General features: G+C 32.9%; 1 protein-coding gene across 3 annotated transcripts in view; it reads left to right on the top strand.

Moving 5' to 3' along the window:
- The window catches only part of FSTL5 (follistatin like 5), a 722,149-nt gene that overhangs the window by 562,254 nt on the left and 140,943 nt on the right, over window positions 1-18,952 (top strand). For all 3 annotated transcript variants that reach the window (XM_049631268.1, XM_049631267.1, XM_049631266.1), the window contains exons 8-9: window positions 13,904-14,065; window positions 18,426-18,560. In XM_049631268.1, the coding sequence (XP_049487225.1) occupies window positions 13,904-14,065; window positions 18,426-18,560 (297 nt within the window). The remainder of the gene's footprint in view (window positions 1-13,903; window positions 14,066-18,425; window positions 18,561-18,952) is intronic.

Here is an 18,952-nt window from a genome sequence, read left to right as displayed (position 1 = left end):
TGAATGTTTGGGTAAAAAAAATTCAGTTATGTAATAGTTGTAAGAAACACCAAAAAAGAAATAATGAAAATATATTGATAATAAAGTGGTTAGTCAATACATGTGTAGAAAATAAATTGCATTAAATCAAAGGTAATGTACCTATATTTGCTAAAGTTTTATTTATGCTAAACTCATTGACTAGAATAAAGAAAAATATTTTCCCATAGTAAAAACATACAACATACAAAGAACATATAAGAATCAAAACTTTTTATGTGTCCAATATATACAGTAAAATTGCATCAAGCAAAATATAAAACTCAAAGGATTCTTTGATAAAGGTATAATGATAGGATTTTAAAATATAGTTAAAAAAGACTTTGAGGCACCTGGTGCCTCAGTCCGTTAAGCATCTGACTCTTGATTTCGGCTCAGGTCATGATTTTTGTTCATGAGATTGAGCCCCAGCATCGAGCTCTTTGCTGACAGTGTGGAACCTACTTGGGATTTTCCCTCAACTTTCTTTCTCCCTCCCCTGCTGTGTGGTCCTTCTCTCTCTCTCTCAGAAATAAATAAACTTATAAAATATTTGACAGATTAAATGAATAAAGTTTAAGCAAAGGAATGGAGATTGTAATGACTCCATGAGTATATGTGAGATATATATGTTGTGTTTAGATATAAGTAGACAGACAGATGACAGAACTAATGCTATGGCCATCCAGCCATCCATCTATCTATAATCTAAATACGACATATATATCTCAAACATACTCACTGAGTTATATGTATGTATATACATATATATTCATTTTCATATGTGTTCATGTCTATATATATATATATATATATAAAATGCTGAAAAGTAACTGAAACATAACTGGTCAAATTAATATACCATAGCATACTAAATTAGATACCAAAAAAATCAATCCATACCTTACAATGCTTATTTTTAAAATGCTACCTAATATAATGGATGTTTCCTTTAACACCAAAATAAGCCATACTATCATCTATCATCCATAATTAATCCTCATTCAAATTGTTTTGAAGTTTAAAAACATAAATATTACAAGATTGACAGGTTTTTTTTATATATTTGCTGATGATATGATGGCTTACCTTTGAATCCCAAGAGATCAAATATCTAAAAGCTTTTTTTACTAAAGAAAATTAGTGCTCATTGGCACTTAACTACTTATGGATATATAGAAACACATTTCTCATTAACAGCAAAAAAAGAAAATGTTAAAAAACTTAGTAGAAAAAGTCCAGAATCTAACTAAAGGACTTCAAAACTAATGTTAATAAATGGAGCAATACACTACGTTCTTAGACTGGGAGATATCCTATATTAAAATAATTGCACAGCTTCTTTAATTGTGCATTTAATTCAGTTTCAACCGGAATTCCAAGGATCCATTTTTCCTTCCCTTTCTCTGTTTCTTTTCTTTCTTCTTCTCTTCCTCCCTACATCTCCTTTTTCTCTTTACGCTCCCTCAACGTCTTCTAATAAAAGAATAAATGTGGGGGGAAAATGATAAGATGAACACTAGTGTGAATGAATTTGTTGTAAAGGATAATAAAGCCTAATTTAAATCTACAGTAACCAAAGAATATAGGTAAAATTCATGAGGTGAATAAATTACCAGAAAGAAATGCAGCCAGTAAATTTGTAAAATCATTTTAAGTGTGAAAATATATGTATGTATATATGATGCATAAAATAAAATAAACACAGAAAACGTACAATGGAAATATATATAGTGACAAATTATACAGTGTGATGAAGAAAGGATATCCAATTATTGAGAATATATTGCTTTATTCTTGAATGATGTATAAAAAGTAATCAACATCATTGAAAGAAAATTATGTGTCTTCACACTATATGTAAAAATTTTAAACATTCATCCAAAAATTGGATTATAAACTAGATTGTAATATAATTATAAATAGAATTGTTTTAAGAAGAAAAATAAATTTAGGGTGTTCATTGTTCAGGAAAACATTTATTTAATTGAAGATGGCAACATGTGTGCATTTTTCTTTAGCAAGACAAGAAATCCAGTAGTAATAAAAGAGATTTTCATGGGTTACCTTAAATAAAAATATTCTGTTTTGTAATTATTTAAAATAGACTAGATAAAACATTTACACACAAATAAGGGATAAAAGATTATTGTAGGTTTCTCTAGTTGAATATGTATCCCTATATACTTACAAGAAAAATGGGTAAAAGCTGTGAACAGGCCTTTTCATAGAAGAAATCAAAATGACTAATGAGTATAGGAAAACGTATTCAAGTAGCAATCAGTGAAATTCAATTTATTTAAAATGAGAAACCATTTGCCAAATTAAAGCAATAATAACATGCATTTCAGGTGAATTTGTGGAAAGTGGACCCTCCCACACATTGGTTAGTTTGGGGAGAAGGGATTTGTACATGTTAGCTAAGTCATCTGACATTCAATTTTAAATGTATGTACTTTTTAATGTAGCAATTCTTTGATTCGGATAATCTGAAAAATTGAAAGCAACAGTAGTATGTAGGTACAAGAATGATTTTTTTAATGCTTATTTATTTATTTTGAGAGAGACAGAGACAACACGATGGGGCAGGGGTAGAGAGAGGAGAGAGAATCCCAGGCAGGCTCCTTGCTGCCAGCACATAGCCCAAAGTGGGGATTGAATTCACTAAATCCTCAGATCATGACCTGAGCCGAAACCAAGAGTCAGCCACTTAACCAACTGAGCCACCCGCATGCCTTGGTACAAGAATGATTTTTATGTGCAATTGTGTATATAATAGTGGGAAACTGATGACCCCTAGTCATCATTAAAATTGTTGAATACATTATTATAACCCTTACTGTAAAAATTATTAAATTAATCTATTAAAAACAATAAACTAATTTACACATATGGTCCTAAAATATGTCTAAGATATCTAAAATAAAAAAAATCAAAAGTAATGTATAAAGAATAAGTTCCTATTTGAGTAACAAACATTTGTATACACTGTATAAGGATAGAGGTAAAATTTAAAGTACACTGAAAGGTTAAAACTGGTCATTTCAAACATCTGTGATGAGAGAGGCAATTAATATTTTATATTCCTCTTATATATTATGAGTTTTTAATAATAAATATGCAGTATATTAAGAAATCAGTAAGAAGAAATTAAAAAGAAATAAATTAGAGCCAACATGAATGAGCAATTTCTGTTTTTCAGTATTTTGATGGTTTTTATACATACATGATATCTTTCTCTCAAAAATCTTTTGAGGTACTAATATGCTAATTTTATGATTAAAAAAAAAAGAAGCTTAAGACGTTTCCACCTACAGGTGGCTGTGCTAAAAATCGACCTCAAACTGATTGGTCTGGTTTCATGTGGTTCATATACTTAGATGAAGCACGGATAGATTCTGATCATGCCTGTGTAAGATAAAATCATTAGGTTTTGACTAGGAAAAAAACCCATGTACTGTCCATTAAGTTAGGGGATATTCTAAAAATTATCAAATGCACTAAAATACCATAGTCCTCCTCTGTTGAGAGCAAATTTCTATGTATGCCATGAAGGTTTTTCTTGCAGATAAAAAAGTTAAAAATTCTAAAAAAAGGTCCTTGTCAATTTACCAATGAAAAGTTTAAATAATAAAGTATTTTAATAAAAAGTAGTCATATGTATGTCTTTGTTTAATAAGGTTTATGCTTAGTAAGGTAATTTTTGAGGCCAGAGTTTTGTTTGTAGTTTTATAACTTAAAGATTTCTTTTGATAACTGTTCATTAAAATATAAATAAAATAATGTTTGCTTAAAACAAAGCTTACTGCTGCTTTATTCAAGAGTGTCTTTTCTCATATGAGTGAAGTCATATGATTTTTGTCTTTCTCTGACTAATTTCACTTAGCATATGAGGACTTTCAGAGACAAAACAGATGAACATAAAGGAAAGGAAACAAAAATAATATAAAAACAAGGAGGGGGACAAAACATAAGAGACTCATAAATATGGAGAACAAACTGAGGGTTACTGGAGGGACTTGGGAGGGGGGGATGGGCTAAATGGGTAAGGGGCATTAAGGAATCTACTCCTGAAATCATTGTTGCACTATATGCTAACTAATTTGGATATAAATTTTCAAAAATAAAAAATAAAAAATAAAATTTTATAAAAAGAGTGTCTTTTTTCAAATGAACTATCTGTACACTTTTAGTAAATTAATATTATGGCTTAGTATTACATGACTATGTCTAATTACAGGTAGATTGCATTTATTATTCATATCAAAAAGCTCATTTTGAAATTAGGAAATTATATTTATAATCCTCAGTGTGTTAGCATGCATAAAAATTGCTCTAGGTGAATTAGGTAGTTTTATTTATTTATTTATTTATTTATTTTAATATATGAAATTTATTGTCAAATTGGTTTCCATACAACACCCAGTGCTCATCCCAAAAGGTGCCCTCCTCAATACCCATCACCCACCCTCCCCTCCCTCCCACCCCCCATCAACCCTCAGTTTGTTCTCAGTTTTTTAACAGTCTCTTATGCTTTGGCTCTCTCCCACTCTAACCTTTTTTTTTTCCCTTCCCCTCCCCCATGGGTTTCTGTTAAGTTTCTCAGGATCCACATAAGAGTGAAACCATATGGTATCTGTCTTTCTCTGTATGGCTTATTTCACTTAGCATCACACTCTCCAGTTCCATCCACGTTGCTACAAAAGGCCATATTTCATTCTTCCTCATTGCCACGTAGTATTCCATTGTGTATATAAACCACAATTTCTTTATCCATTCATCAGTTGATAGGTAGTTTCTTAAGAAATTACTTCACATTGCTAAATCTGGAGGTCAATCCGTAATAAAAAGTATATATCTCTGACGTGGAATTGTGGACTAGCTAAATTGGCATAACTGTAGATGAATTTAACCCCGTAAACCTAAAGATTTTTTTCTTTTTTGTTTTTTATATAGAGTAGTTTGCAATAAGAAAATCTCTGAACAAAATTATTTTATATTTGCTATTTTCATCATCTTCTCTATTGAAGACTTCCACCAACATTTCAATCAACAGTATTAACCATAAATGTATTCCTCTCCATTTGCAAAGCATTTTATATTTTAAAGAGCCATCACACTGTTTCATCATCATTTTTTTTTTCGAGTGAAGAAACACACACTGGAAGATTTAGAGTAAGTTTTCCAAAATGATTTAATTCCAGGGTGTGATCTAAGATCTGTAAATTGAGTGATCCTGTCTGATACAAAGTGTTTCATATTTTATGGTCTCACATATATTTAAAGTTCTTACAATTCCTTATACAAATGGTGGAAGATAGGTCTGGGTAGAATGATAGCTTTAAGGAAAGTTGTCTTTTTGGCCACACATTTTAATATTATATTGAATAACATATTTTCTATATCTTTTTGAGCTCTAATTAATACAATTGTTTTTCTTACTTCTTAGTCACAAACACAGTCTTTTTACAGAGTAAGCATACACTTACTTGTTATGTGACCAATAGGGTACAAATGTGATTGAAGAAGAGTTTAGAAGATTCACTTGACCTGTTTAGAATAGTTACAGACAGCTTTGAATATATCTCATTACATATTGTATTGAGATAGGGTTTATATCTAATGTTGTATATTGAAATTAAACAAATTTGCAAAATGTTTCTTGGCTTCCATTTCCCTTTCTCCAGTCTTGGCAGATTTTGCTGATCAATTATAGCTTTTATATTGTATTGAACCCATACATAAGTTTTGGCCACTTCCAATTTAGGTCTTCAAAATGTCCATTTCTACTAATCAATTGATATTGACTAGTAAAATTGTGTGCATTTGTCATTTCTTCTATTAAGTCACAGTCATTCTGCAAATAATGGCAAAAATATGATTTCTGGAAAGTAAAGTGTGTGAGTTAAGACACCTAATATTTCAACTTGTCATACTTTGTTTCTTTTCATCAATTTCATCCTAGGAAGGGTTTTACACTTTACAAGTGGGGAAACTGAGACTTAGAGAAATTGGATATTTTATTCCTTAGAGCATAGAATAAGTGTTAGAGATACATTCAAATTTTCAGGTGTGCATGTGGAGTGGTTACTATAATGTTCTATAATGCACACTCCCTGCCTCAAATAATTAATTTGAGATCTCCCCAATTTTTTTAAACTAAATATATATTAAATGAAAGTAAATACAGTCTAAAGAAAAAAAAAGTATACATCATGTACCAGACATAACATTAATTTTTTCATTAGTTCTTTTTTCATAGATTTAGAAAGATAACATTTTATATTATTGCCTTGAATGCTTTTGTTATGCTTTCTTTTGTTTCAGAGAGCATTTCTGTAAATGAGGGCTTTTGAGATTTTTCAAAATTGGGGCTTAAAAGGGCCACTAACTTTAAAGATAGCTATTAATGGATCTAAGTTTGTTAAAGTAGGATAGACTCCTGTTCCTCTCAAAATAGCTTAAAAAGTTGTGATTTGTTACAATACTGTAGGATAAATAGGAAGACCCAATAAAAAATTGCAAAAGTTTATGACCATAAGTATGTTGCTGTTATTTATATTTTGCCTCCAACATTTGTTGTATCCTCTGCATTTTTATGAAGGCTGCAATAATGTGATCAGAGAGTTTTGTAATATTGACAAGAGGCAGTGTGAAAGTCATGAATATAAAAAGACTGCTTTGGGACAAAGTTAAAGAGAAATTGATGGCTTTAATAATGTCAGAGACAAAAGGCATTGGACAAGCTCAGTAGCATTTAAAATATTTATTAAACTCTGTCTGTAATTTTTCATAGGAAAGTTGCTTTAATGACAAAGGAAGTCATAATACAAACAGAACAATCCAGATGCCGCTGTGAGTCAGCACTACTTCAGAGACATTTATATTCTTACCCTCAAGCTTTCTTAGAACCTTTTGTAACAGTCGCAGCTGTGTGAATAATTTGTGGAAGAGCAGTGATAGAATCCTGCAAAAGAGTGCAAGATAATGGCATCAAGAAAAAGAAAAAAATATCTAATGTTTTTTTTTTTCAATGTTTTTTATTTATTTTTGGGACAGAGAGAGACAGAGCATGAACGGGGGAGGGGCAGAGAGAGAGGGAGACACAGAATCGGAAACAGGCTCCAGGCTCTGAGCCATCAGCCCAGAGCCCGACGCGGGGCTCGAACTCACGGACCGCGAGATCGTGACCTGGCTGAAGTCGGACGCTTAACCGACTGCGCCACCCAGGCGCCCCTAAAATACTATTTTTCAAGGACCCCAAATATACCTTATATATAACTGCTAAACACCGAATTCAGACTTTATATTTAGATCCCAAGTAGTTAAATCCAGTAGATATGTTTATTTTATAATCAGTACCAGATAAGACAGTTTAGGCCAAGAATGCATTTTTTCCAGTGTTCACTTGGCTAATTTCAAAACCTAAATTCAACATTCACTCAATATGTTAATTCATAAAACAGAGTATGTGGGAGATGGAGAGAGAACATCATCTAGCTCAATTTGCTACACTCAGAAGTTGCTCACTAATTATCTGTAAATTATTATTTCAAAACTCCTATTTTATGTTTTTTAAGTTTTATTAATGATAGAATTCATATATTTGCATCCTCTTAGATCTCTTCCATTTTAAGGCACAGACGTTTATTTCGTTATATTTTATAGAATGAATTTGAACAATATGTAAACTCAACTACTTAAATGTTTAGTACATATAAGCACATAATATTATACTATTTAATATAGATATTATTTGACTTTATTAGACAATGTTATGCCAAATAAATTCAACCAGTTTAAAGTGCTTCCTGAGTTATTTTAGTGCTACACTGAATATCATTAGAAAATGTCCAGTGTATAGACACTAACCTTTACATACTACATTTTGCTTAAAATACTGGGAACCTGTAATTTAAAGTTTTGCATGATAGGGGCGCTGGAGTTGCTCAGTCAGTTAAGCCTCTGACTTCAGCTTAGGTGATGAGCTCCTGTTCATGAGTTTTAGCCCCGCATCAGGCTCTCTGCTGACAGCTCAGAGCCGGAAGCCTTCTTTAGATTCTGTGTCTCCCTCTCTCTCTCTGCCCCTCCTCTACTGACACTTTGTCTCTCTCTCACTCTCTCAAAAATAAATAAACATTAAAAAAATTAAAGATTTTCATGATAACACACACAAATAATATTCTAAATCCAATGTGAAAACCCTTTGGTGGTCTTCCTCAGTTTCTTTATTTATGCAATACCAGTAGAAAGGAAAGATAAGTTCATAGAGAGAACTTCTTAACTAAAAATGACGGTAACAAATGACTTGAAATGCTCTCTGGAGGGTTATTGACTTTTTAATTCAGGCTGCCATCAATCGTCATTTATATTTCATAATATGTATCCCGGGAAAAATAACCTACTTTTAAATGTGTAGCTTGTCACCAAGGTTAAGTAGTTGTTATGCCGATCACTTATCCTTCAATTTGGTGTCTAAGTTAAGAGATAGCTTTCAGACAATCACTTGGTATCCATATAGCAAAGAAGAAGCATACAATATGAGTATTAGGATTTTTTCAAAATGTAATATTATATATTTGGGTATAAAAATTCAATATGACAAAAATTATTATTCATTATTTTCCTTTCAGTTCATGTGCAAATGTATCAATAAGGTAGAAACAACCAGGAATGCAGGGGGAAATTGAACATCTTATTTGAAAAGCTGTTCTTTGGGGAGTATCAGTGACAGTGTAGGTGACCCATATAATATCTACAATTTTTAATAGAAAAGATGTAGAATTTATTGTTTTTGTTGTTTTGTTTGAGAAAAAGAGAGAGTGTGAGCTGGAAAGGGGCAAAGAGAGAAGGGGACAGAGGATGTGAAGTGGGCTCTATGCTGACAGGCTGACAGAAGTAAGCCCTATATGGGACTCAAACTATGAACCATGAGATCAAGACCTGAGATGAAGTCAGACACTCAACCAACTGAGCCACCCAGGAGCCCCTAGAATCTATTGTTATCATTGAGTTGACTTATGTACTTCTTTTCAAACTAATTTTCAATGTATGTAGGTTGTCTCAATTTTTTGCTATTCCAAATAATATTTCAAGAAGCCTTGGTCCTTACTTTGGCTATGAGTTTTGTGGTAAGATACACTTTCTTTTATTAAATGTTTACTGAAAGAGTAGATTTCCATTTTGGCACTCTATGAAAGTCTTTTTAAAAAACTCATCTTCTAACTCACTTTCGAGTTGTCAAGAGATTAAAGATTGGGTCTGAGTATATGAAAGAAGTCTCTTCACTGCAGATCTTATGGTAATGTGGTTTTGCTGGAAGTATATTACTGTATCTCTTTAAAAAGTTATTTACTTGAACCTCCAATGTAATAAAATGGCATAGAAATTACCCTGGGCTTTTAGATATGTACCCAATGCCTAACTACGTGTGTTAGGTGGTCACCAGAAAGCATGTACAGAAATTTATGAAGACTATTTTTGAAAATATATTTGATATTTCAAAATAAACCATTTAAATAGTCATTGAGGTTAACAAAAAATCAGAGCTTGGTTTACTCCCATCGCTGTTGCAGATGTGTGTATTGCATTTCTTTGGAATTATATTTAGGAGAGGGGGAAAGGATGTAGCAAAAATCTGGTGTTCAGAATTTTGGAAGTTTAATATTTTTCTGCTCCTGAAACTATTAAAGGCAATTCACAAAGTAAAGAAGCAGCTGCAAATTCAAAGGATTACTGGGACTTTTTGAGGACCCCTTCCTTCCCTTTGTCTCCATATCAGAGCTGATTTGAGTCTAGTTTAAGAGCTCTCGTACACAGCCAAAAAGAAGGGGACAGTAGGATGATAAACATATCTATAGTCCTGATTGTGGCTTCAACTAGTCTCTTGGTTTGAATTGCTTTTATATCTTCAGTAAATCTAGAAGGCTGACATTTATTCATTAGTCAATCTAATTTGTATATACAATGGCTCCTCCAGTCACTAGAAAGAACAGTGGTGAAATTAACTTAGGTCTAAAGTTGAGATCCTAAAGAGAGTCTCCCAGTTTAGTTATCCACATTGCATCTTTGACTGGCATTCCATTGGATGAAAATAAAAGAAATCAGGTAGTTCAAAGTATATTAGTTAACCAAAGAGCAAAATGGCCCAGGTGAGCATATCTGTCCATTGTCTTCTGCTAAGATAGCTCCTGCAGAAAATTTTTTCACTGAAAACCATAGTGTTTTTCTTTATTTACCAAGTCATATTATTACAAACAAATGCAGGGTGCATATGCTTTCATGGTCATTCTAAATAACAAATGCTAAAGGCACCTGGGTGGCTCAGTTGGTTACGTGTCTGGCTTTTCATTTTGGCTCAGGTCATGATCTCACAGTTTGTGGGTTTGAGCCCCATGTTGGGCTCTGCGCTGGCAGTACAGATAATATATATATATATATAGAGAGAGAGAGAGAGAGATTAGTGAACAATAAATTATCCTCAAACTTAGTGGTTTAAAATAACATTTGTTTTCATATGAGATAACAGGAAAATAGAGATATAGAGTTATGAGATTATAAGCAGAGAAATGAGACAACTAAAGAATTTGAGAACAGCTTAAGCAGATGGTCTGGTATTAGGTCTTTTCTGAGGTTGCAGTCAACATAATTTTCTTACTGTTGTTGGTTTTATTGCCGTTTGTTGTTGTTTTTAAGTTTTACATATAAGTCATCCATAGAGTATCTTTTTTTCTCTGTCTGGTTTATTTCACTTACAATATGCCTTCTGTGTTCTTACAAATGACAGAATGTCCTTTCTAAGGCTGAATAATATTTCATCATATATATACCATATTTTCTTTATCAGCCATTGATGGGCACTTAAGGTTGTTTCCTTACTTTGGCTATTGCGAATAATGCTGCTATGAACATAAGACTACAGTTATCTCTCTAAAGATAGTGATTTTGTTTCCTTTGGGTATATACCCAGAAGTGGGATTGCTGGATTGTAAGGCAATTTTTATGATTGACTGACTGATTGATTGATTGCCATAGGAATTACTGATCAGTCAAATTTGGAACATGTTTTTACTACCCTTCAGATTTTTGTGTATTTTTTTTCCTATTGGCTAAATGCAGTGGCTATTAGAGACCAAGATCAGCCAGGTTGATTAGGGGCAGCATGAAAAGCAAAGAACATTGGCTGAGGAATCACGGCCTCCTCGAGTTTCATCTCAACTCTGGACTCTAACAAGCTCTGTGTCCTGGGGAAGGCTTCAAACTTCTATGTGACTCATCTTTAAAGCAACATGACTATAAGAAGTACAACACAAATATTCTATGGCATCTATGAGCATATTATTGTTTTTACTCTTAAAGTATTATTGCTGATGGTATTATTTTCTATCAGCAGAAAAACTGACACAGGGTAAAAGAAGATACACAAATTCAATCTTATTTTTCCTGGGAGAATATTGAGGATAAAGTTCAGAAGGAATCTGTGTCAGTTAAAGCTTACTTGAGCAGGAAGTTAGAATTTACTGACTTGGAAGTAGTTCTATTTTTAATTTTTGTAGGAGCCCCCATACTATTTTCCATAGTGGTTGTACCAATTTACATGTCCACCAGCAGTGTACAAGGGCTCTGTTTTCTCCATATCCTTACCAATGGTTGTTATCTCTTGCCTTTTAAAATAGACATCCTAACAAATATGAAGTGGTTTTGGTTTGCATTTACATGATAAGCCGTAATGTTGAGTAATGTTGAGTACCTTGTCATTAACCTGTTGGTCATTGTATGTCTTCATTAAAAAATGTCTGTTTAGGTACTTTGCCCATTTTTATTTGCTTTTTTTCTGTTAAATTATATGAGTTCATTGTATATTTATATATTAATGACTTATCAGATATCTGGCTTACAAATAGTTTCTCCCATTCTATAGGTTTCCTTTTCATTTGGCTGACAATTTCCTTTGCTGTGTGGAAGGGGATGTTAGTCTTTTGTTGCTAGGTTATAACAGCTCATTATATATGCTAGATACTAGTATGTTATCAGATATAATTTGCAAATATGTTTTTACTCTGTGAGTTGTGTTTATACTTTCTTGATAGTGTCCTTTGAGCACCCCAAATTTTAATTTTAATGAGTTCAGTTTATTAATCTTTCTTTTGTTGCTTGTATTTTGGGGTCATATCTAAGAAACCATGGTAAAATACAAAGTCAGGATAATTTATCCTTATGTTTTCTTCTAAGTGTTTTATTATTTCAGTTCCTACATTTAAGTCTGATTAATTTAGAGTTAATTTTTATATATGTTGTGAGGTAGGGGTTCAAGTTCATTCTTTTTCATATGGATATCCAGTTGTTTCAGAATCAATTTTTGAAAAGACTCTTTTCTGGAATCCTTATTGAAAATCCATTAACCATAGATTAATAGGTTTATTTTGGCATCCCAAGTCTATATCCATAGATTTGATTTTTCTCTTTATGCCAGTTATCACATTGTTTTGATTACTATACTATATGTGTGTGTGTTGTCTACATATATATACATTTGAAAATTGGGAGATATGAGACCTCCAGTTTTGTCTTCTTTTTCAAGATTGTTTTGGCTATTTGGGGTCCCTTGTAGTTCCATATAAAGCTGAAGATTAGCTCTTCCATTTCTGCAAAAAAATGCAGTTGGAATTTTGATTGGGATTACATTGTATCTATAGATCGACTTTTTTGGAGTCTTGTCATCTCACAGACAATTCTTACCAATTCTTACTGTCCTACTAATTAATTATTTCAATTAATAAACACATGACTTTTCACTTATGTGTTTTTCTTTAAATTCTTTCAACTCATTTTGCAGTGTTCAGTGTAAAAATCTTACACCTCCTTGGTTAAATTCATTTCTAAATATTCTAAATATTTCTAAATATTTTATTTTTTGGATGCTTCTATAAATATAATTGTTACTCTGATCTTTTAAACATGCTATGGTAAGGAAAATATTTTTGTTCTTTCTCATTTATATATTCATTATTTGTTTATATAACTGAATTCTTTTTTTAAATTTTTTATGTTTTATTTATTTTTGAGAGAGAGAGAGAGAGAGAGAGAGACAGAGCGTGAGTGGGGGAGGGGTAGAGAGAGAAGGAGACACAGAATCTGAAGTAGGCTCCAGGCTCTGAGCTGTCAGCACGGAGCCCGATGTGGGGCTCAAACTCATGAACTGCTAGATCATGACCTGAGCAGAAGTTGGATGCTTAACTGACTGAGCCACCCAGGGGACCCTATAACTGAATTCTTAAAGTCTTATTTTGTTCCTTATAGTTCTTTAGAGTTGTTAATTATTGTAATGCCCAGATTTTCATATATTTTACAAATATGAGCCCCTTTAAGCTGGCTTTTGTATTTTGTTTTTAAGATTTTTTTGTTTATAATGTGTTTATTTTTGAGAGAGACAGAGAGTGAGCAAGGGAGGAGCAGAGAGAGAGGGAGACACAGAATCCGAAGTAGGTTCCAGTCTCTGAGCTGTCAGCATGGAGCCTGATGTGGGGCTCGAACTCATGAACAGTGAGCTGATGACTTGAGCTGAACTCAGATGCTTAAGCAAATGAGCCACCCAGGTGCCCTTGGATTCTGTATTATATTGTTGTTTCTATCATCCTTTGAAAACCTCCTTTATTACCAAAACAGGATATTCCAGGCTCAGCTTGTATTTTTCCCGACACAGTCTCATAATAACCTTGATGCAAGGAATAGTGGCAAATTTTTGGAGATATTGATATTTGGAAACTAAGATCTGTGGAATTACATATCATTAGAATATATAATTAGCAATTTTATCATATTGCAATTTTTGGAAAATCACAGAATATGGCTTAGTAACTTACTTTTTTCCCATTTCTTCTTGTAGTCCCTCCAGTGATCCGGGTGTATCCAGAGAGTCAGGCTCGAGAACCTGGGGTAACTGCAAGTCTCAGGTGCCATGCCGAAGGCATACCAAACCCTCAGCTTGGCTGGCTGAAGAATGGAATCGATATTACACCAAAGCTGTCCAAACAACTCACACTTCAAGGTGCTTTTCAGTTTCATTTTCTCCTCTCAAATGACCATGTAGAAATTTTACATTAAAATTTATAACACAGTTTACATGACTTAAAAAAAAAAGTAGATGACAACAAAATGTCATGAATATGAAAAGAATATAGCTGTTTCTAACACATTATATCTGAAATAGAACCCTTTACTATTTTTAGTGTTTTCAATGATAATCTTGTCATAATAATTATGTCATTATTTTAGCAATAAATAAAATATTATATTATGTATCTTTTAAATACTTGTCTTATGGATTATAGCAGATATGCTGAACAGAATAGGTGGATGTCTTCAGAGAATACCTTTCTGCAGGGGCCAATTAAATGTTTAAATCATACTTTTAAAATACATTATAGGAAGTATAAATAATATGGAAATTCCTTAGTGAATGTTTTGTAGTATACTTTGCAAATGAAGACAGAGGAAAATAAAAACATTACCAAATTGTTTTAAGGTTATGAATATTATTATTGAATTCTAATTTATAAAATATCCTAAATTTTAATAATCTAATGTGTAACTATAATTAATCAATTATTACACATATAATAATCATTAATATGTGGTAAGTAGAAAACAAAAAATATCTTTGTGCAAAAACAGTTGCATATACGTTGATTATACCAGTAGGTTGAAAAATGTATATCTTATTTCCACCATCAAGAGTAGAACATGACAGGTCATTTTACTGGAGTATCTGTTGCATGACATGATATTCTTTATTGCTTGCTTTAAATTCCTGCAATTCATACTGCTAGAAATGAATGTATTTTCATTTTGGCATTATTTCTATAAGCACAGACATCAATTCTTATTCCACTTTGACAAAGAATGTTTCAATATATGTTTTTAAATACTTTTTTTGAAATATCTACTATTTTTTTCAAAAATGACATGGGAAAGTAATTTTGACCTTTAAAACCTGAATGCTACAAATCTCCATATTAATATAAGTAAACCAACATGTTTACATCTGCTGATCATATCTTTAGTGTCTATAATCTTAGAAGAGAAGAAGATTGATCTGATTAACACAAATTAAAGTGAAGAAAGTTCTAATTAGTTTCTGATTTTGTCATCTCTTGCCCATTTAATACTAGTAAGCCATATTAGATGGGCAAGTTATATCTTTGCTTCTAGGAATATACAGGGAGGTAAATTCAGGGGTTTGGTTACACTCTAGATTCAATATTGAAAGAGTGTGGGCCCTTGTAGGATAGCTATTATCATTTTTAAAAACGAGAAAATAGCTAAAGTTTTGAGAGAATGTGACAAATGAAAGGTGAGTGGGGAACACAACCTACGAGATAACTCTGAGTGCATTGGAGTGTTGAATTTCATAGGACTTTCTATATGATTACATATTACCAAATACTATAGTTATTCAATTATCCATTTATTCAACAAATGCTTAGTTGGCATTAATATGTGAGGTCCAAGTCTAGGCACAGACTCCATAACTATGTCCATGGATGGGATGATATGTTAATGAAAGGAAGTAAAATCCTAGAAAAGCAGAAATGTTTAATTGGAAGGCAAATCAAGATAAATAACACAAGGAGACTGAAAATCAACAAGGAAGCATGAAATTAAGGTGATTCTACAGAAGAAAATAAAGCTAAGTATGGGAAAGTGTTCAACAATGTCAAATGCATAGAAAGGTTAAGGAAAGTCACTGAAATGTATTTGTGAGTTAGGTGATTAGGTTTGGCCTTTTGACATTTAAAAAAGCAGTAATAGTAGCAATTAGTCTTCAGTGGGTTTGGAAATGAAAAGGAAGTAGGAAGTATAAAAATCTCTCCAGTTTTGAAAGGAAGAAAAAAGAAAAGTTAGCTGCCACTGAGGGTAAGAATTAGGGCAAATAAAGATATTTTTTCTTAAACAGTGCATCAATTTGAAGGAATATTAGTAAGGAAAAAGATGTGGAGATGATGGAGGTGAGGAAGGATGACCAAATAATCATAGAAATCAGAAAGAAAAGAGAGGAGATTGATTTCCCTTGCAAAGAAACAGGAGAGAGCTTCCTTTGAAATGTAAATAAATGTAAAAATGTAGATGGAAATAGGAAATTGGCCTAACTCGTTTTCCCAGCTTTTACTGAAATATAATTGACATAACATTGTGTTAGTTTAAGGTAATAAAATGTGATAATTTAATAACCATGTATACTGCAAAATGATTTGAGTTTACTTTCTAATTACATGTATGTATTTCATTATTTAAAAGCAAGGTCACTTGCGTAGATTAAGAAGTTAGTATTAAGATGGGAAACATCAAACATAGTAAAGATTTGAAATAAAAATGGAGCAGGAAATGAAAGGCATGTAACCATAAAGGTCAGGTGAAATAAATAGCAAGTAGCATTGAACATCTTGCAAACTGAAAACTGTGAATTTCAAAATCTGTAAATTTGCCTATGCAGTAGTCTCTTAATGTACTCAAAAAAAACTAGATACAGAGACACCAAGTGTGGAGATATGTCAGCTTGTTGCAGTTTGGGCAGTTAGTAAGGCCTGTGTGTCAGAATGATAAATGGACGAGGGAATTGCTCATTCTGGCAATAGAGTAGAAAATATTTAGAAATGGTGGATTATGTAGAGAAGGAGGAAGACAGTGAGGCATGTAGGTTAGGAGAACATATAAGAATATTGAGAAGAGAAAGTTTAAGGAAGGAATAAATTGACGATAGTTCAAAACAAATCTAGAGAATTGAAGTTGTAAAGTTGTGGGTCTTAAGAAAAAGTATGTTCTTTGGAGAGAGCCATATTTCATGTAAAACAAGAAGCTGATGCAGGCTTAAATGCATGTTCACTCTTTATTTTTCAGAGCAGGGGTCTGCCAACTAAGGTCCACAAGCCAGATCTGGGAAAATGCCTGTTTTGTGAATAAAGTCAATTGGGGGGGGGGGGGGGCTTTGTTTTTGTTTGCCTTTAGAACACAGCCACACTCATGTTGTAAAGTATTGTCCATGGCTGCTTTCATGCCAGTATGGCAGAAGTGGGCAGTTGTCACAGATATGATATGGCTTATAAAGCACAAAATATTTACCAGGCCTTTTACAGCAAAGAAACAAAAACAAAAACAGATCACCAACCTCCCTTTTGGAGTAGTGACTCTCAACAATGGATGGGGGGTGGTGGAGGTGTGTAATAACATCTATAAAGTGAGAAAGAGGTTCAAGTAGTCTGGCTCTTTCTCCCCACTCACTGCCTCTCCATATCCTCCTATTCACATCCCTTGAGAGCCACTGACATTTCAAGCTCTTTTCCCACTGTTTTTCTGCCTTCTTTCCCCAGACAACCACACAGGACAAGGTGCATGGTGTTCTTGTGATTAGATAATAAAGGGCACAAGCACACACAGAAAGACTTAAAGAAATAAAGTAAAAGAGGAAAAAAAATGAGCACAACAAACACTGGATTTGGGAGTCTGATAGGCATCCAGCCCCCATCTTTTGAGTTGAGTGATTCATGTACGATCATTCTCTGAGTCTCGAATTCTGCTTCTGATAATTATGTATTACTTAGGACAATTAACACATAATATGTGTAACACCACCTTGTATATTTCCTACATATAGTCAGTTTTTAATTATACTCTGGTATCCCCATTAGGGAATACAACTCATTAATTAGGGATTAGCTTAAAAAATTATTTTACTAAGATTTAAAAGTTGAGCTACTTACTCCCTTAACCCTTTGGTTATACATTGACAGTGTTAATTTCCATATTATAATATTATTTACATATATTCCTGGCAAAAGATTGAAATCTTGCAGACAAATCATGTGTTTTTATCTTTCTGTTTTCCTTACTTAATAGTTCCCTTACCTTATAATTCCAGATATTTAATACACGCTCAATAATGTACTTGACAACTGGTAATTGCACTATACTTGTATGATGTAGCTGGCTTAATTCCTTTATGATGTCTTTTTATATGTATTCTCCTGTATATAAAACATATTGTTATTATTTTTAAATTTTGTAAAACTTAGGACAAAGTGAATTTTGAATACTAAAAAGAAATAAATAAATGGAATTATAGTTATCAATATGAAATACCTATACCAAGTAGGAAATAGGAAATAAATATAAAATATAAAGCATGTGCATTTGATACAGAGTTTTGGGTTCTCTGTTAGCAGAATGACAACACAGTTTATGAAACACTTGAATGCTTTTGGAATAATTTGGCATGCCTCCAAAGCATGAAAGTAGGAAGGAAAGCAGTTTAATTAGGACAAGCTAAGAGAACTGCTTGACTGTGTAATCGGAAAGCACTGTACCAAAACTGAAATTGGAGTTTACAAGTTGCATTTGCCTTCTGTTTTCAGCAAATGGCAGCGAGGTTCATATAAGCAATGTGCGCTATGAAGATACAGGAGCATACACTTGTATCGCAAAGAATGAAGCAGGAGTGGATGAAGACATCTCTTCTCTTTTCGTGGAAGATTCTGCCAGAAAGACCCGTATGTATCGAACACTCGCCCTTACAAAGCGCGACTGGCTATAGAGCAGGGCTTTTCTGCAGCAGTCTCTGGTTACTGCCACCTTAAGAGCTCACTGCCCTGCCACCAACATCAATCCCTGGGCTGTTTTCTCCATTTAGTGCTAGAAATGCTTTGCCATCACTGCCCACGTTTCCCGATTGTATCATGAAGTAATGGGGGAAAATGTACCATTCATTCTTTTTTAAAACAAAACAAAACAACAACAACAACAAACTATTACGTAGCGAAAGAGATATGGATAGAGTGGGGATGCTCAAGATGGATTTTTAGTTATAGCTAAATTGCTTGGAACTCCAAGTACCATGATTTATCAAATGTGCTCTCTATGAGAAAAGTCACGGACACTTTGT

Source organism: Panthera uncia, chromosome B1 (genome assembly GCF_023721935.1).
Source record: "Panthera uncia isolate 11264 chromosome B1, Puncia_PCG_1.0, whole genome shotgun sequence".
Taxonomy (NCBI): domain Eukaryota; kingdom Metazoa; phylum Chordata; class Mammalia; order Carnivora; family Felidae; genus Panthera; species Panthera uncia.
Note: the sequence above shows the minus strand (reverse complement) of the source record. Positions and strands in the feature narration are given on the sequence as shown.